We start from the raw sequence: 19,762 nt of genomic DNA on the forward strand, positions 1-19,762 counted from the left end.
TCCCTATGGTGACCGGTTTCACAGAGCTTGATTGGGTTTATTTCATTATTTAGTTTTATTATGTAAACAACATTGTTATTATGTCCCTCTGAAGGCATGCTTGGCATGTTTTTAATGACAACACCGCGGTTCAGGAAGTTAGAGTGAGCTGCTCTGAGCAGACACGGATTAATGCGTTGATAAGCCGACTCCGACCTCGCTGCCGGGAAGTGTGGACCCTGCAGTTTTCAGGAAGAACAGCCGTTTCTGTGAAACGTTTTACCCATGCACCGCTGACGATGTCAGGAGGTAGCATGCATGCAGCACCCCCAAGCACGTGCAAAAACCTGGCATGCTAAGAAAAAGGCTGCTCCAGCGCAGAAGGCAAACCAGAGACCCCAGTGTCAGACCAGCCAGGCCACAGAGGCACAGTTTCAGCCATCGGGTCCTTAATGGACAAAGGTGACAGTGGCAACCCACTGCAGATCAGTGTAGTGATGTGCAATATGGCCATATGGCCTGGATCCACCAATACTTCACTCTTCCTAAGTATAATTTTAAATTTATTTCTCCATAAATGAAATATTATGCGGGCAAATGGAGTCAAAACTCAGCTCTCCTTCCTCAGAATATGTGATGGTGGGAAACAGTTGCCCAGCAGGGAAGAAACTGAAGCCGTACAGGGTGAGCTGGGCGCAGAGTGGATCCCAATGAGAAATGAGGCATCCCTTCCACTCTCTCCTCCTTCAGTATGTTTCTACTATTAAGCTTTTCCTGGTGAGCACTTCTCCAGCAAAGCTTTCAGAAGAAACCACGGTTTCCCTTACTTCAAGCACAAGATGTGCGTTTACTGTTGGCCCTACAATGAGACTGACTGTCTAGAGGAAAGCATAAAAATGTAATTTTTTCTGCATAGAGAAAATAAGAAGGGGTTTGTCTGGTCTCTGCAGCTTTGCCACCCATGGTGGCTGTGGCGCGTGGACCAGACATCCAAGCTGTTTCCCCTGGTGTGCAGATCACACACGTGGGTCAGTGGCCCAGGTTGAGGTGGACACCGACTGCCCTACAGCCACCATGGAGCAGCTGGGTCTAGCTGAAGAACTACATGCCTTGTTATATACCTTCCTGGCAAACCTGGCCTAAAAAATATAGGGCTGAGAATGACTGGATGCTACGCTTTTGCCACAGAAAAGGCCCTTCTGTCATTGACGAGACAGAGGCAACACTTCAGTACCTGCATAAAGATCACTAAGCAGATCTTTACAGCCCATCCAGGAGAGGAGTAAGAGCCTCAATTTCTCCTACATTTTTGCTCCATCCTTAACCTAAACAGTGAAGGGGAAAATAATTTACCTAGAAAAGCTCAGAGGAAAAAATATTTGTTTAGCAAGTAGTATGATGGAAGAAAGTCACAATAATGGCAGAGGAGGAGAAGGTAAGTACTCGAAACATATTAATGAGCAGAGGCAAGGTGAGTGCAAGAAGATGAGTCACTGCATTTTGGTAATAAGAGAGAGAGCACACAATGAACAACTGGTGACAGTGGGGTGAGAGAATGAGCAATCTTCTGGGCAGGGCCACCAGGAGAGAGAGAATTAAAAACAAGGACCAAGCTCCAGCGGGATCAGGTGGGAGCCCAGCCCCAGCTTCACTCCTCTCTCCCAGCCGGGCACTCCTGCTGCTGCCACCGCGCACCTTTTCACCCGCGGAGCACTCAGAAACGCAAGGAGGGTCGGCAAAACAGCTGTATCGAAGGAAAGGGTTTCAAGCCTCTCCATCCCAGAGGAAAAATGCAAGGGGCTTCCAGAAGAGCTGCGGGGCAGGGGACGTAGAGAGCAAGCAGAGCATGGGAGCGTGGTTGTCCCGCTTCTCGGTTACAGCCCCTTGCAGTCATGGGAGCCCAGTATGTCTCTTGAGTCGCAGCTGGTTAGACTGGTTGGATGGGAATTTTCCAAGTCAACACCCTGTTACTCAGGTTCCTTTGGGGCAAGTAACTACACTGGCTGGAAGGTAACAACACTTCTCCAAACATTGTGACCCCCAGTGGTTTCACAACATGTGGCAGAAACCTCCATGTTCTCCGCGCACAAAGGTATTAGCACGTCAGCCGCTGACTTTTCTGGTATGCAAATATTATCACCTCTCTTGTATGGAAGTTCAGTATCTTGATGTGTGTGGCCTCAGAGGTTTTTGTTGCTCTGTCTTGCCTTTGCCTTCTCCCTGTATTCCCATGTGAATCTACTGGCTCAAAGCTGCCAGCAAACAACCCAAACCCTAGTGACCTGGTCCAACATTTTCTGCAGTGTGGGAAAGCCCCTAACAAGCACATCCCTGCACTTCCCCCAGGTGCCCAAAGTTAAGAGGCATCACCTGCCGTGACCACGCTCCCCCCTGCTCCGCACTCCAGTTACCCACAGCAGGCAGATCTGCCTTGCCTGCTTAGATGGGAGCTGCCTCTCTGCTGTGTGCCTCGACCTACCTACAGAAGGGGGAGTTCTCCTCAGGCAGACGCAAAACTAAAGCCCTGACATTAAAACAGTTATATAAGCCCTGCATTAAAGCACTTACATAAGCCGCATACAGCCTCCCGACAGAAAGGCAGCCGGCTAGGGGCTGCTGTCGTCTCCACTGGCCAACAGAAAGTCCCTTGCGCAGGAGAGAAACCGAGCGGGGCTGCTTCATTGCAGCTGCAGAAGCGAATGGAAGGAACCGGTCCCCTGTCCGCTCAGAGGCTGAGGAGCAGAAGGTACCCTGCTCAAAACGCATGCTGGAAAGAATGGCACATCTGCAGATGTAACAGTGAGGAGCCCTGTTGCTGGCAATCTCAGAAACAGAAGTCGTTTGCAGCTTTGGGTTTTTTTAAATGGATTCCTACTGATGTGCGGAACAAGTGAGACAAGTGGAAAATGTTGATGCCCACTGGTCAGCATAGACAGCACTGTCAAATGATGTCAACAGCAGCTCAGTATCACCTCAGAAAATATTACGAATGATATTGTAATGTGCTGCATTTAACCAATTTATAATCTTTTGCATCCCTAGATCACTATAAAGAGGATAACCCCAAGCCAGAAAGAAGCAGAGAGAACAGTGATACAACAGCCTGAGATCACCCTGTGTTTGTTCTCCAAAACACAAGGCGAGCTATTAATACCCTGTGCTCCCCTGACAAAACTGAGAACTGCAAAACACTGCCTGGTGCTGCCTTGAGACGGCGCGTGGGAGCAGGGCACTGGAGCCCAGGTGCTCGGGATACGCTTGAAGCTGAAATTCCAGGTCAGAAGCTCGTTATTACACAACCTGTGCACTCAGATGAATCCTCCTCCGGCTCTAAGCACTAGACTCAGATGCTGAAAAAAAAGGAAAGCCCTGCTGGAATATAGAAGTATATGAGTCAATCAGGAGGCCGCTTTTCCCCCTCTAAATGAATACAGCATGAGCTCTAATACTGTCTTGCTGGGTTTAACATGGGTTGAAAGCCAATGGTGCTTTGCCAGGGCATCCTGAATAAAGCATACATATCTATATTTTAGTAATTTAAATCCACTGACAGCACTGAATTGTTCTCTTCTGTTTAGTTAACGTGTCGTGTAATCTGTTTACATTTGCTAGTCTGGCATAAAAACATCATAGTCCATGGTATTTATGGTCAAGAATTATTTGCTTATTACTTGCAGATTTGAACTTTATAAAGTAGGTCACTTATATGCCAGAAAAAAAAAAAAAAAAACCAACAAAACAAACTGACCTCATTACTTCCAAATTAAGCACAAAAGTCTGAGGAACATAATCTAGTGACCACCATGAAAAGTCTGGCTGCAGAAACCTTTGCCCCAGGCAGCTGTCACCTTCTATTTGGTCCAAGTGGCTGAATATTGCACAGCTACTGAGTTATTCTTGATCCTTCCTTCCTACCACAATCCCTGGGATGCTCTTTCCTTTTCCCAAAAAAGCGTTCATACGTGGTGGGTGTTTGGCAAACTGCTGCTGTTTTCATATAAGATGTGAAATTAATTCTTGAACTTAATTGTTGCAGCTGTCTGAACATGCCATGAATCTGCAACACACCCTTCCTGTGCGGTTTTACATGCACTGTATGTTATATTATCCACGCAGATCCTTTCTTTTAATACAAACCTCTGGTTGGAATACCATAATTTATCAGCTTGCAACTCTTCACTGCTGGTAGGGGTATCTTTTGCAAGGAGTGTGTGGCCATGGAACATGGTGGGGACAAGCCTGATGAGGAAACAGACTGGTTGATGCCAGGCTGTACTATACCTTTGCAAGTCCAGCTGGTTAAGGCTGAAGGGGTGATCACTGGATCATTTAAAGGGACTGATGGCACTGCTCTGTCAAAATGAAAGTGACTGCCAGAGACAAAAGAGGAGCTAGCTCCGTTCTAGACCAGTCCCATGAAACGTAGCACCAACAGAATTATCTGTTCCCCACCAAATTCAGTTTAAACTCTTTGGATAAATTACCTTACTCTCTGGGTGTTTTGGGCAGGACTGAAGAGTAAACCACTCTCCATAATGTTTTATAAGATGCTTTTAAAAAGCCCTCACTAGATACACAATAGTTCCCTCAGGTGACCTCACAGCTGGGGCTGCTGCCCGGCAGCTCACCAGTACCTTCAGAGTGGTACCAACTTGGCAGACACTCAGGGGGTGCTGGGACACCTGATCCCTCACAGAACAAGATCAGGAATCCTAACCCACAGCCTGCAGCAGGCAGGGCAGGAGGGAGGAAGAGGAGACCTATTGCCTCCTACACAGCCCCACCACTTTGGCAAAACCTCCTTGACAGGAGAAACTTGGCCAAGCAAACTCATTGTGCCCAGTACGCTTCCCAGTGGTTTCATTGGAGGTGGAGACCATTTATGTTAACACATATATGGCTGGCGCCAGCCTTAACACCGCAAGTGCTTGTGTCTAACAGCCAGCTGTCTTCATCTGCAAGAGATAATCCCTTCTGCACGATCTCAAAGGGACTGTGCTTGTGCCCAAACTTTATTTTCCTTCTTCAGTCTCAGGTCATTCTGGTTCTTTCTGTGTCATTGAGCAGACCACAAAGCTCTCTGATGGCTGGGCTCTCAGGGAAGGGGCTTTCGTACCACACTATGAGCAATCCCCATTTCGTCCTGTTGCAACAGACACGTGCTCCCCCACATGCCAGATACGAGGCTGAGCCCCAGTCCCATCAGTGGGTATTTTGCCATCCTCTCGTGCTCAGGCAAAAGCTGTTCTTGCAGTTTCGGCAACATCTTATCCCATTCTCGGGCCAGAGTAACACTACCACGTGAAGTATTTACTGTTTACTTGATTTGTGGTGCACGGAGAACACCTTGCACTTGTCTCTGCTTTGTGTCGCTTAATTTGCTCCCCTCCTTTTTATACTGCTTTCAAGAAGTTTTATGTCATTTCATTTAATCAAACTCTAGTATTACCCACCCTATTACTTTCCAGTTCATAAGAAAAGTTCATCTAAGGTATAAGCAGGCACATCACCATTGATTTTTAGCAGTTTTTGAAATATCACTCTGTTTTGCCAGCAATACCATCTTACTATCTTATCTCAAGGGACAGGCAGTGTATTTTATAAGTGGTGAGCAGTTGGCAGGAGGCAATTAAGCCAAGTATTACAGTCACGATCTGGAAAGGTTGCCCTGTAAAGTCCTGGTTTGCTGCCATTTTGTTGTGATAGTCTTCAGATTTAAGTACATCTTGTGCTTTACAAAGGTGCTCCTATATATTCACTTAGGTGAATTCTCTGAGAGGTACTCTCCAGTGGTATAGTCATAAAAACACACTAGAAATTACTATCTGGTTATACGTTTGGGATCTTTGCCATCTTTCTCCACACCCTGTATACTGGAACTTTGTTACACAAGACCCTGAGCTCTTTATTAGGGAGATACAGGTTGAGAGAAATGTTTTATCCTGGCCTAAAAAGAGATGAGAAAACGTCATCTACAAAAGATAGAAACTCAAGGCCTCTTCTCTTTTTTAAGTTTTCAGGATTGTGGATGAAAACCCCTCAGCAAATCTTGACTAGTGACTTCTGGATGTATGCCACAGGACTCCTGTTCCTGATCTCGCTTCTCTCCTCCTTAAATCACTGGCACACACGGGGGCAGCCGTTGGCAAGTTTTTCTTATGCCTCTTTTTCTTACCTGGAGGTGCCAGATTTATTGGAAAAGCACTTGATCCTGAACAAACATCTTTTTCTAGAGACACGCTCTGTGTGCTAAATGGGCCAAGGAAGTTGGGGTCAATCACCCTATTAACTGTCCCCAAAACTCCTCAGCTGGCTGCCTGCCTCATGCTGAGATCATGGTGAAGGAGGGATCTGCAACACCAGAAGGATCGGGTACTTGTTGCCCAAAAGAGGCACCAGTTCTGCTTCTTAGCAGTTTTAGCTCCCTCTGGGGCTGTGACCAAACTGGTCAGCATCCTTCATGCCACCATGACAGCTAACCAGACCTAGTACTGGAAGAAATTATTTCTAAACAGCAAAGCATCAAGAACACTCCTGGGGACAGAAGAGACAAAACCCCTGCCTATGTTACTGCACCCAAGCATTCCCTGCTGTCCTGTACCACTAGAAGTTGATGCAAGCTGCAGAACATGACTCCTAATGACACCACTGTTTATGACAGATAAGAAGGAAAGCGTGAATGTGAACAGGAGCAGGAGCCAGTAGAGATGACTGAGAAACCTATAGAAAAATGACAGATACCTCTGTGGGGCAAGAAATGGCAGCATGCTTTATCCCAGGAGTCCTTGGCAATGCCACTGCAAGCTGAGGTGGGAAGTTGGATTCAAACTCTCATAGTAAGAAATTGCCCCTTCTGGCTGCAGGCTTTTTAGCAGACTGCATCTCCTCCTTCTCTAGAGAGAGGAAAGCACAACAAAAAAACAACACCCTGAACAACCCTCCTCTTCTAAGGATTCCGCTTATTACAGAAAAATCTGACCATCAGTCCTCCTGCATCCCTCCACAGCTCCCAAGCTCCACAGCATTTTTCCTGTCTTCCCCATCACACCTCTGCAGAGCAGGTCCAGCCGTCCTGCATTTCCCTCTGGCTGCAGGGCCAGGTAGGCAGCGCCAAGCGTGAGGCACTTCATCCTCTCCCCTGGGGAGCAGGCTTGAGCCTAGCAGAAGCCATCACATCCCTTGAGGCCTCTGAAGGTGCCACTCATCTCTCAATGGCATAGCATTCACAGCCCCTGTAACAAAACCCCACACTGTTATTGGGGCCAGTAAGGTGACCTGGAGTTTGCAAAGCTGCATGGTGCTGTCGATGGGAGGGAGGGAACTAACTCCTTCCTGCTGCTCAACCTGCTGCCAGGTTGCTCTGCTCCAGCAAATCCCAAGGGAAACAATGGTGCACACCTAAAGCAATGGTGCCTCCTACAGCCCTAGCCCCATCCAGGAGGAGATGCCCTTGCCCCTTCCGTTACGGCACAGCAGCCTCTGCTGGCACCAGGCAGGCAGAAGCATCATGTCCTTTATGATTATGCAAACAGGTTTGTGTCTTCCCTTGTTATGTTCTAATAAAGTTATAAAGCAAGCAGCTGGCCTCTGTGCAGGACAGGACATGGTAAGGTTTTACACTGGTGGGAAGGAGAGCACAGGGTCTGCTCTCCTGGTCTGCTGGGACAGGGGGACTGGCCCAGGCAGCACGTGGTGACTCCTCTCGATATTTACCCATGCACTAACCGGCCACTTGTCTTCTTGTCACTGATTTATGCCAGGCCAGAATCAGCATGGCCAAGACAGCGGGGGCCTTGCTGAGCCTGCCCAGCCTTGGAGAAGAAGTGAAGCAAGGGGCTTGGAGCAAGGAAAGCTCAGTGTGACCTGAATGCATTATGGTGATTCACGAGCAAAGACGTTAGGGGTGGCAGTTCAGATAAATTTCATTATTGAGATCAAACCCCTGTAGACCAGTTGAGGTGCTTTTTCAGAGAGGTGCTGAAAGCATCGAGTTCCACCTCGTTCCTTGTTCCCTTCCCTGAGAAGGGCTTCTCTCTTCCAGCCTCGCTCCTCGAGAGGCTCAGCCAGAAAAGCCGTCTACTTAAGGTGGTCCTTGCCCCCTTGCTGCGGGGCTGGAGGGGAGCTTGCCTCCGCCGGACCCCTGGCCTGGCTTGGTGGGACCGGGACTGGGGAAGATGGGGAAGACTTGGAAGACCTGCCTTGCCCTACGGACACAGCGTTGTGATTTCCAGCGCTGGAGAGCCGGGGGAGAGCCAGACCGGCCGGCGGGGACGAGCGCTCCTCGCTAGGTGGAGCTACCGCGCTGGCGACCGGCTGCGGCCCCGGGAACCCGCCGGCTCCCGGGAAACCTCCCGGGGCTTCCCGAGACGTGCCGCGTCCCAGCCCCGCTCCGGGAGCGCTCCCGGCGCCTGCACACCGCTGGCGCCCCGCGGCGTGGTGTCACGCTGAAACTGGAAGGCAGCAAGCGAGATCTTTTGTTAAACAAAGTCGTGTTACAAAGTATACTGCTCTCGGTCATTTTCTCTATCGTTTTGTCTGAATCTGTTAATCAATGCAGCCCTGTCAGCCTTTGATGTGACGGAAAATGCTGAAATATGATTTTCTAAAAGTCATAAAAATATGCACATAATGATAGCTACTGCGGCCACTTTCTCCCTCCCATCCCCATTTAGATTATCAATTTAACGATTTCCAGTTCCCTGACTCTGGACCACCCTGTGCCAACAATTTCTAAGCAAAGCGCTCTCTGCTGATTTCCATGGGGGGCTGCTTAAAGATCGATAGCCAACGATGGCCTACTGTACCTATATTTGTCTCACAGAGTGAAAGAAACTATATAAAAGCTCCACCTATGCCAGTTAAATTTCCATACACTTTTGCTGTTAATGTGAAACCAAAGTAAAGCCAAACATTAGTTTTAGCCTTGCGGAATACCTGGTTATCCACATCAAGAAAGTGCTCACATGAATGCCAGGGTAGTGCCTGCACCCACACCCAACAACTGCAGCCGTGGGGACACTCACTGCCCTGCACGTGCCTGTGTGGCTTGACTTGCCAAGCAGGGCTGGGGGAGAATGGATGAACTTCTGTTGACTCTAAATTGGTATCTTTATCCACACCTCGTGTGCATATACACCGCACAGCAGGAAATTTCTGTGCAGCAATGCACAATGGAAAGAAAAAGGAAGGTAACTTTGGAAGGGTGGCACCTTCACAGCCCTTAGGTGCAAATAAATGAGGGAGAAGGATCCCCAGTGCTCCTTGCTGTTACACATCTGGCCTATGACATGTACATTTCAGTATGACTGTTTCTAAAATAGTTTCCTTGCCAGCGTCTGATCAGCCACACAAGTCCAGTCCTCACTGGGTTCCCTCAGCTCACCTGGAAATGGAGCAGGCCACTCAAGAGCGATCACGCTTCAGACTGAGGTGGGCAGAGGCACCAGCAGTCCCTGGCGTTGCTGCTTCCATCTCTAGTGGAAAGAAGGGCCATCCTTACCACAAGGACTGCAGTCCTTTGCAAGCACATGGCTAGAGGGAAATGCCTTGTCTGAATGCCACGTCACAACACGGGCACATCTGTGCCAGCTGCAGCTCTCTGTAGCACCATGCAGGAATAGACAAACACAGCAACGTTGAGAAATCTGTTGTGTACTAATTAATTAGGATAAAAGGAGACCTGGTAATCAGTAATGCCACACGGCTATTTCTAGCAGGGCTTCGGAGCCAGGATGCCGGTGGACAGCTGGGTGCACCTGCAGCAGGCCCCTGAGGCCAAATTAAATAGATAAATGTTGCTTCCACACCACTGCGTAACAGCAGAGGTGGTGGGCAGTCCTTGGAGATGTAAGCTGAACGAACTTCAGGTAAGGCTTGTACTGCAGGAAGGGGAGCGTGCAGTGAGGGCAGAGCCTAAACAGGGCATGGGCCTGGGGGTGGGAGAAGGGTTCGGAGCAGGACTGCACCAGGAATGATCTCTGGTGAACCTGTGGATCCCGGAGAGAAGGACGCTCTGCACTTGTAATCCTCTCGTCCTGGCTTTCCCCCAGCAGGGGTCAGGCTGGACCAACGATCACAAATCAAAAGTAAAAGTAACTACTCTGCTCCAGCATTGAATATTTTCAGTGCTGCAGAAGGGAGAAAAATATTTTGCCTTACTAAGGATACGGAAAATCCTTGAACAACTCATTTAAGAAAAGCGAAAGAAATATTGAAATGGCAACAGAGGTGACTGTAAGCAGCAGCCCGTGACACTCTCCTTGTCCTTGCAGCTGTTTTAAAAAGGCAATGGCCAGGTCCTGTTTCCACTCAGTCTCATTACAGTCTCAACCTCCGTTCCCAGCTAGTCTGGATACACTTCAGTGTAAATGCAAACCGAAATTCGGTCAGGATGTGAGGACCACGGTGTCAGAGCAGCAAAGTGACATGAGCGTGTCCTTAGAAGTGACTGGAAGTCCCTGGGGAAGGCAGAGCTCACAGCATCTGCCGTTGGCTGGAAAGGAGAAGCTGTTACCCACAGAAACCATTCCTGCGCAGTCAGACCAAATAAGTCACACAAAGTGATATCAGTCCTAGGTTGACATCTCCAGTACTGCTCCCCCACCAGCTGGAGCTGGCAGCGTTTCATGGCCCGTGGCACTGTTAAGAGCAAACCAGGGTGTCCACAGTGGGGTCACCCGTGAAGTGATGCCTCTGCCTTTGGCTGTCACCAGCGGTCTGCAGGCAGACACTCTGGGACAAGAATGCTAAAAAGCAGGTGAGATGTATCCAAAGGCCTGGCTGCTGAAAAATGTTCTGGCCAGCTTTGCCTTGGTTTATCGCCTAGCAAGAGAGGACACAGAGGATGGCATCTCATGCATAGAATTTTAATGATAACTTTATTATATTTTAGTGTATTATTGGCTTGCGATTTTGTAGTCTTACAAGAAATTTCCGTTTCCACATCTCCATTAAATGTCTGATTCATTTTCTTGGCTCGTGGTAATGCCTCAAATCTACATCACTAAAGAATCAGTGCTCTGCATTAGATAAATATAAGACCAAGTCTGAATAACCTATTAACTATTTTTAATTAGCTTTTACTGTTCTTCAGATATTCCATGTTTTTGAGGAAGCAGAAAGAGAATGAGAGCACACTGGTACTATAGAGCCATATAGAGCTAGCATATGGACCGAGATTATTCATCATCATTGGCAGGAGCTCTGCTGTAGGGAATCTTGCAACAACATCACAATTTTCCTGCTAGAGTGAATGCCATAATGGACACATTTGCAGCGTGAATTATGGGCAAGATAGAAAAATTTTAAATCTTTATAGCATTTTTATGCTCTGTCTTCCTTTTTGGTAATCAGATCTTGATTAAGAGTTGGAATTAGCACCCAGAAGAACATTAGGCTTTCCTGGCTCAGTTCCTTTCCACCATGTAGGGCGGGCAACAAATGATTCAGTGGCTTTACAGTGCTGCTACAACAAAAAGGTGTCTAAATACATATCCATCACTTTAAGAAAGTAACTGACTGTTTGCTTGCAATCAAGAACATACGGTAATGGCAAAACATTTTATTTGCTAAAGAAAGTGATTACTTGATTTACTTCAGACAGAAGGGGTCAGACAGACCCTTCTTCCGGTCATGATGACTTCCCAGGGCAAAAGCTGGGCAAGGTGTGGTCCCTGGCATCTGCCCCCGCTGCTGGAGGGCTGAAGGGGCTTCTGGGCAGGGCAGAGCCAACCCTCCCGTGAAGGCACTACCCTGGGCATAGCTGGACACCACAGGTGGCATGGTGCAGCAAGCTACAGTTAGGGTCCCCGTCTCTCTCAGAATACCTGACCCTGCTATGCCAAAGCACTTCGGACCTTTTAATTTTAGGTGTTCTCATGTACGTTTGATTTTTTCCTTTCAGATATGCTGGGACCATTCCAGCCAACGTGAATTTCAGAAGCGCAGCTGCTCCAGCACTTGTACTTCCTATGCCTCGAACGAGCAAACAAAATAATTACAGCTTTTTCCTGACGATGCTCCTTCTGCGTACCTCTTAATTCCTATCTCTTCTTCGCCTCCACTCTGTGTGACCGGGATCTCCATCGCTACTTCAGCCCTTCTCTGCCTCCGCCTCCTCCAGCCCTTGGTCCCTCGTTGCCCGGGACCCCTCCGCACCCGCAGCCCCTGCAGCCCCCCAGCTGCAGCAGACCCGTTCAAGTGCTCAAGGGGTACTTTGGCTGCGGTGTTTTCAGGCTGCCGTGTGCTCACCCCGTTAGTGAAGTTTATTATTGGGGTGGGTTTTTCTCCCACCGCTGCCTAGGGTGCTCTCGGTGCCCCCTCCCGCCCTACCGCTCAGCTGCTGAGGGGCACAGCCCAGCCCCCGGCTGCCGTTTGAGTAATTTTGCCTGTCTACGGCTGTGCTTAGGAAAAAAGCCGAAAACCGAGTATGGAAAAGGAACTAAATATCAATATTTTCAAATATTTCTGGGTGACAGTTATTAAAGAGAGTGAAAGGGGGTAATGTTGGCGGCTGCTTTTGAATCCGAACTATTTCTCAAGCACGGGTCAGCCCTATTGGCGCCGTCTCACCTGTGGTGCTATTTTTAGGAAAGAAGTTGCCCGAGGCGGCCCCCGAAAAAAACGTTCTTTTTCAAGATGCCACCCGTTCTTTACAGAAGGAAGGGAGGAGAAGCGGTTTGTGCGGGAGGGATTGTTTTGGGTTTGCTTCCCCTAGAAAACAAACCCAGAAGTGCTGGGGGCTGAACTCCCGCTTTGGCCAGGAAGACAGCGCGGGGCGAGTGGCATGGCCGGTGCCGACACCCCCCTCCCTGCCCCCCGACCGAGCACCGCTCTGGCACCGCCGGCTGCCCGCGGCGGCCCCGAGCGGTACCGCAGCCCGGGACCGCACGGTAGAAGCGGGCGGAGGGCGGCAGGATCCGTCCCCGCGGGCTCAGGCCCCGGTTCCCCCCCCGCGGCTGAAGCTGCCGCCGCCGCTACCGGTGGCCGCCCCCGGCAAAGCTCCCTCGGGGCGCTCCGAGGAGGGAGGCGACGGGTCTGGGGCGGCGGGGGGGGAAACCCGTGTCTTCCCCCGCCCGAGCCACACCGGTGCAGACCCCGGCCCCGCACCTCTCTTCTGCGGGCGGGAGGAAAAGCAGCTCCGCTGGGTGCCGGCCACACGGCGGGGCCGCCCCGCTCCTGCCTCTACGCTTCCAAACCCGGGTTAATTTGTCTTCCCCACAGCCCCCAATTAAAATGCAAATCGGTCACTTTCGATGGCAGCCTCCCCCCTCCCGACGCCCGCTTGCCCGAGCCGAGCCCCGGCGCACCCGGGGCTGCGGGGCCGCCGCGGCCGAGCGCTCGCTGGCTCCACCAAAACCGGCAGGAAAAGGACTTTTTCGGCTTTACTTTTAGAATATTTGAGAAGTGCCCCAAGGCCAAATGAAATAATAATAATAATAAAAATAATAATAATAATTTAAAAAAAATCAGACCCGTAGACTTCAACGCGAGCTTCTCGGAGGCGCAGTTTGTGTGGTTGTGCAAAAGTTACGGCGAGGCAAGATCCTGCTCTACGCGCCCTTTCTCCGCGTGTATTTTTTTGCGGCTTTGTGAATGAAACTAAAACAATTCCGAGCAACAGGGGATATTTAGAAATAGGAGGAAACACCGTCGCAGCTTGAGAATCAACATACTTCCGCTTTATCTAAGACCTCTAATTACAAAAAAAAAAAAAAAAAGGAAAAAAAAATCGAAATTCCACACCAGCCCCTTTTTCCATAGTCGAAGAAATAGGGTTCCCCACAGGCGCACGCACTCGGGGCCCAGACAGCACAGGGTAAAAATTGTTTAGGGTGATTTTGCACCGCTCTTTTCTCTGTGGGGCGCTCGTTAGGGGCTACACGGGATTTTTTCCCTACCAGCCCCAGGCGACGGGCAGGGCCGCGAGCGGCCGGGGGCGCTGGGGACAAGTGTCGAGGGGGCTCGTAACCGCGGGCCTTGGGTGTACCGCGTTGGCCAGTGGCCGGGCAGGAGGCGCTGGGGGCCCGACGGGACGAACACGCTGTTCCGACGTGCAGCGGGTACAGAGAGCACCCACGCGGGTCCAGAAGCGTGCGGGGAGGGTCGGGTCGCGTCGCGTCCCCCGCCACCGGCTCGCTGCGGCCGCACGGGGGAGGCGCCGGGGAAGGCCCGGTCAGGAGCCGAGCGGCTCCGCTCCCCAGAGTCGTTCCCGGGGCACAGAGACAGAGGGAGGGAGAGAGAGAAAGGAAAAAGGGAGAAAGAAACAGAGAAAGAAAGAGTGAAAGGAAAGAAAGGAAAGAAGGGAAAGAAGGGAAAGAAGGGAAAGAAAGGAAAGAAGGGAAAGAAGGGAAAGAAGGGAAAGAAGGGAAAGAAGGGAAAGAAGGGAAAGAAGGGAAAGAAGGGAAAGACAGGAAGGAAGGAAAGGAAGAAAGAAGGAAGGAAAGAAGAAGAGAAGAGAAGAGAAGAGAAGAGAAGAGAAGAGAAGAGAAGAGAAGAGAAGAGAAGAGAAGAGAAGAGAAGAGAAGAAGCGGGGGATGTGGATAGATATAGAGAGAGAAGAAAAAAGAGGGACGTAAAGAGCAAAAGATGAAATGAGAGAGGGGGAAGGAAAAAGAAAAGGAGGGAGAAAAAGAAAAAGAAAATGGATATAAGAGAGAAAAATAAAAAGGAAAAGGAGAAAAAAGAAGAGAAAAGAAGAAGAAAAAGAAAGAGAAAGAAAAAGAAAAAAAGAAAAAAGAAAAAAGAAAAAGAAAGAAAAAGAAAAAGAAAAAGAAAAAGAAAAAGAAAAAAAAGAAAAAGAAAAAGAAAAAGAAAAAGAAAAAGAAAAAGAAAAAGAAAAAGAAAAAGAAAAAGAAAAAGAAAAAGAAAAAGAAAAAGAAAAAGAAAAAGCCTATGAAGAAAGTGGAAACGAAAAAGCAAAGGAAAAGGCAAAGCAACGGAAAAAGGAGGGGAAAAAGGAAAGGGAGAAGTGAAAGCGAAAAGGAAAGGCAAAAGGGGGAAAGGAGGGGGAAAGGCAAAAGGGGGAAAGGAGGGGAAAAAGAGGGGGAAAGGAGATGAAAAGAAAGAGAAAGGGAAACGAAGAGGAAAAGGGAGAGTAGAAAAGAGAAGAGGGAAAAACACAAGAAGAGCACAGGGGAGAAGAGGAGAGCAAGGCGAGCCCGAAGTTGGCGGCACGGCGGGCGCGGCGCGGGTGGGCAGGGCCGGCCGCCGCCCCGCCCCCGCCCGCCGCCGCCGCCGCCGCCGCGCCCGCCGCCGGCCGTGCCCCCGCTAAAGGCGGCGGGGAGCGGGGCGGCGCGGCAGTGCGCCCCGAGCCGCGCCCGCAGCCCCGACAGCCGCGGCGGCAGCCAGCCAGCGGGATCAGCGCCGGGAGGGATGCGGGGCGCCGGGGAGCAGGCAGGGGCGGCGAGCGCGGCCCCCGCGCCGCTGTAAGCCCCCAGCTCCTCGCAGGCACAGGGAGAGGAGATATATATATACGTGTATACGCACGGACCCTGCGCATATACGCGTATATATACACCCGCCGACAGCAGCACCGCTTTTTCTCCTCGGGAGCGGCCGCCGAGGCGCAGCCCTGATGCCCGGCGGGGCGGCGGGGCCGCCGCTCGGGCGCGCAGCTCCCCGCTAAAGGCGGCGGCGGCCCCCGCGGGCTGGATGAGCGGCGCCGGTGCGGGCGGCACCCCCGGGCCGGCCGCCGGGGCCCTGCGGCGCTAGGGGCCGGCCGGGCCCCCCGCCCCGGCCCGGCGGCGGCGGCGGCGCGGGGATGCTGGCGCTGGGGCAGATGGACGGCGCGCCCCGGCAGGGCGCCTTCCTGCTGGGCAGCCCGCCGCTGGCCGCCCTGCACAGCATGGCCGAGATGAAGGCGCCGCTGTACCCCGCGTACCCCCTGCCCGCCGGGCCCGCCTCCTCCTCCTCCGCCTCCGCCTCGCCCGCCTCCGCTTCGCCCTCGCCGCCGCTCGGCTCCCCCGGCCTCAAGGCGCCCGCTGCCGCCTCCGCCGCCGCCGCCGCGGGCGGGCTCTCGGCGCTGGGCTCGGCCCCGCCGCAGCTCTCGGCCGCCACCCCGCACGGCATCAACGACATCCTCAGCCGGCCCTCCATGCCCCTGCCGGGCGCCGCGCTCGCCTCCGCTTCGCCCTCCGCCTCCTCGGCGGCGCCCGCCGGGCTGCTGGCCGGGCTGCCCCGCTTCGGCAGCCTCAGCCCCCCGCCGCCGCCGCCGCCCGCTCTCTACTTCAGCCCCGGTGCCGCCGCCGCTGCCGCCGCCGTGGCCGCCGGGCGCTACCCCAAGCCGCTGGCCGAGCTGCCCGGCCGGACGCCCATCTTCTGGCCGGGGGTGATGCAGAGCCCGCCCTGGAGGGACGCCCGCCTCGCCTGCGCCCCCCGTGAGTATCCAGCGTCGGGGGGAGCGGGCTCGGGGAGCCCCGCCGGGAGTTCGCTCCCGGTGCTGGGGAGCCCCAACGACCCGCCATCGCGGCGAGACCCTCCCGGGCTCCCCCATCCCAGGGCCCGGCCGTGGCCCGGAGTACTGGCTTTGCCTCGCTTTCTTTTATTTTGTTTTTTGTTGTTGTTGTTTTGGGTTGGGTTGGATTTTTTTGTTTGGTTGGTTTTGTGTTTTGTTTGGGGTTTTTTGTTCGTTTTAGATTTTTTCTTAAGTTTGCTTTGCTTTCTCCCTCCCTCTCGGTCGGCGCGAAACCCTGTAAAATGTCGGTTGCTGCCGGCGAAAAGAAGAGCCCTCTCGGGGGCAGGCGGCCGCGCTGCCGCCCGCCTTCACCGTCCCCGCTGGGGACTCCCGGGGCCGGTTTCAGGGGCGCGCACAAACTTTCCCCGGGCAGGCCTGTCCGTTACCGCCCGCCTGCGCTGGCCGCAGCTTTCCTAGGAAACAATATCGTTTGCCCGCTCAGATTTTTCGATCCTTAAAGGAGAAATAATCGGGGGGAGCCGGGAGGCTGGCGCCGCCGCCTTGTCCAGGCAGCAGTTTTGTTACAGACCTCCCCCTCTCCCCGCGGAGAGATTCCGCCTCCCCCCCCCCCCCCCCCGCCCCGTCCCTCAGGGCCGCTTGAGAGCGAAGCGCTTTCCCAAATCCGTAGATTAACGTGTCTGTCCGTGCCTTCCCTTTCTCTCCCCCCCCGCCAGATCAAGGCTCAATTTTGCTGGATAAGGACGGAAAGAGAAAACATACCAGACCCACTTTTTCTGGCCAGCAGATTTTCGCCCTGGAAAAGACTTTCGAGCAGACGAAATACCTGGCGGGCCCGGAGCGAGCCCGGCTGGCCTATTCGCTGGGGATGACGGAGAGCCAAGTCAAGGTGAGAGGAGCGGCTCCCGCCGCGGAGCGCTGCGGGGCTGGGGGCGCGCAAAGCGCCCGCCCCGGACCGGGGGCCCCAGCCGCGGAGACCGGCTCCGGCTCGGGCGGGCGGAGGATGCTGCGGGCCGGGGTGGGAGAGCCGGCGGGCACGCGGCGAGGGGCTCCCCCGGCAGCTCGCCCTTCATTCCCTTACCGGCGGGGCTGAGAGAGATATTTTAAAGCGTATCTTATTTGAAAAACAAACCCAAGCAAGAGTGAGAAACCCGGTGAACGCCACGGGGGTGGCCGCCGTGCAGTGGGAGGGAGGAGAAGTGGGGGTTGTCGGGGGGGGGGGCAGCGTCTCTTCCCCGCACCCCACAAAAAAACCACCCGGCTCCTTCAGCGCCGGCCCCGCTCCGCGGCCCCGGGGCTGTCGGGCAGGAACCGCGCACCCCGCTCGCCCTGTCCCGCTCCGAACTCTCCGTTTGGGTTAAACTCTGAGCTGCGGGAAAAGCGGGGCTGTGAGGAGTTTGGGGGTACCGGGCTGAGCCCTCCGGGGAGGAGTCCGCTCGGCGGGCGCGGGGAGACGAGGTGGGCTCGGCCAGGGGGGCCCCTCGGCGGTGCTCATGGCTTCCAGACTGATCCAGAGACCCTCCTTTGTCACTGCAAATATGTCCCAATGGCTGCGAATAAATTATCGCAGCTTCTACAATGAAAATACCCCCCTCCTCTGGCAGCGCCCTGTCAGAGAATAAATACATCTGGCGGGGCAAGGGCGGCTGGGAAAGGATTCACCCCCAAATGTGTGGGGTTTTTCCCCCCCCCCGTGGGCAGGAGGACGGGCAGCGCCCCGGGTGGTGGGGGTGGGGGGTTGGGTGCTGGGGGCGACTGCTGTCCCGCAGCGGGCGGGACCCGTGTCGGAACGGGTGGCTGCGGCTGCGGGGAGCGCGGTGCCGCGGGGATGGGCTGCTTTTCGTTGACGGGGGAAACTGTCTGATCGTTGGCGCAGCGGGAATCGCTGCCGCGGGCTAAGGACGGGGCGGGGGGCGAGCGGTGGCCGGTGATGGTGACGGCGCCGGTGGCGGCGGGGGCAGGTCTGGTTCCAGAACCGACGGACCAAGTGGCGGAAGAAGCACGCGGCGGAGATGGCGACGGCGAAGAAGAAGCAGGACTCGGAGACGGAGCGGCTGAAGGGCGCCTCGGAGAACGAGGAGGAGGACGACGACTACAACAAGCCCCTGGACCCCAACTCGGACGACGAGAAGATCACGCAGCTGCTGAAGAAACACAAGCCGGGGGGCGGCGGGCTGCTGCTGCACCCCCCCGAGGGGGAGGCCTCCGCCTAGTCCGCTCCGCCCGCCGCCGCTTTCGGAGATGTACAGATCTATTTTTCTAGACTCTACGCGCCCGGGAGGAGGAGGAGGAGGAGAAGCCGGAGGGGGCAGAGAGGACTGCGGCGGAGCGGGCCCCCCGCGGGCGCGCCCGTCCCCCCGGCGCCGCGTGTTATTGTAGGGTCGCGGGCGGCGGGGGCTGCCCCGGCCCGGGCCCCGCTCCCGGCGGTGCGGCGGCCGCCCGTTGCGGGCTCTTTGTAAATAAACCGTGAGTCACCGCGACCGTAGGCGTTCCTTACTGTGAATATTTAAAATGTAAAATACCTTCTTTTTTTGTACAGCGGGGGCCGGGGGCGCCGGCCCCCCCGCACGTCGTCCCCTCGCCGCCCCGCGCTCCCCGGCACCGGGGGGCACCCCCGGAGATCCGGGGACCCCCGAGATGGGTGGCAGCGGGGTCGCCGCCGGCCCCTCCCTCGGGCCGAAACTGCAGCGGCCCCGCGTGCTATTTATTAGTATTTTTGAAACACTTTCCGGCGCGGTCGTCGTGCAGAGGGAGGGGGGGAGAGGGCGAAAGGGACAGAGTTTGCTTTCACTTACACCGTTTCCAATCAACCGCGGGTTGAAAAAAGTAGCTGGTGGGAATTGTCACAACCACTTTCAGTCAAAATATAAAATTCATTTAGTTGCTGTAATTGAATTTAAAGTGTGTTTTCTTTTGTATCATACGGAATACTATAGAATGTAAATTGTTTTCTTTTTTTTTTAAGCTAATAACGATGATATATCGTGATATAGCATCTTAACATTTATTAATTTATATTAAAAAATAATTCGGTTTGTAAAGAGAAGAAAAGCCCTTTGCAAGACCAGTTAAATGTAATGCACTTTCTGTTTAAAAAAAAAAACCAACAAAACAAAACGATAAATCAATTAAACCAGTTTAAAGACGTCTGCTGCCTTCACTAAAGGGTACAGATAATCTGATCTCATCAGAGATTAAATAATGAAACCACGGTACAGGAGGAGGAAAAAAAAAAAAAGAGAGATAATTTTCAGGATCTTTTGTTCAATCTCTAGCGGGGTTTGGGGTTCTGTTTTGTTGATGCTTTTTGCTTTGTTTTTTTGTTGTTTGTTTGGTTGGTGGTTGTTGTTGGGTTTGGTTTGTTTGTGGCTT

General features: G+C 53.1%; 1 protein-coding gene across 1 annotated transcript; it reads left to right on the forward strand.

Annotated features, from left to right (window-relative positions):
• Positions 1–15,739: 15,739 nt before the first annotated feature.
• On the forward strand, positions 15,740–18,603 carry NKX6-1 (NK6 homeobox 1; the record flags this gene model as incomplete). The annotated part of the gene is made up of 3 exons (XM_082482607.1): positions 15,740–16,355; positions 17,107–17,279; positions 18,352–18,603. The coding sequence occupies 3 exons, from the start codon at positions 15,740–15,742 to the stop codon at positions 18,601–18,603; spliced, it is 1,041 nt and encodes a 346-aa protein (XP_082338733.1).
• Between the last annotated feature and the right edge of the window lie 1,159 nt (positions 18,604–19,762).

Source organism: Vanellus vanellus, assembly GCF_965231255.1.
Source record: "Vanellus vanellus genome assembly, chromosome: 4".
Taxonomy (NCBI): Eukaryota; Metazoa; Chordata; class Aves; order Charadriiformes; family Charadriidae; genus Vanellus; species Vanellus vanellus.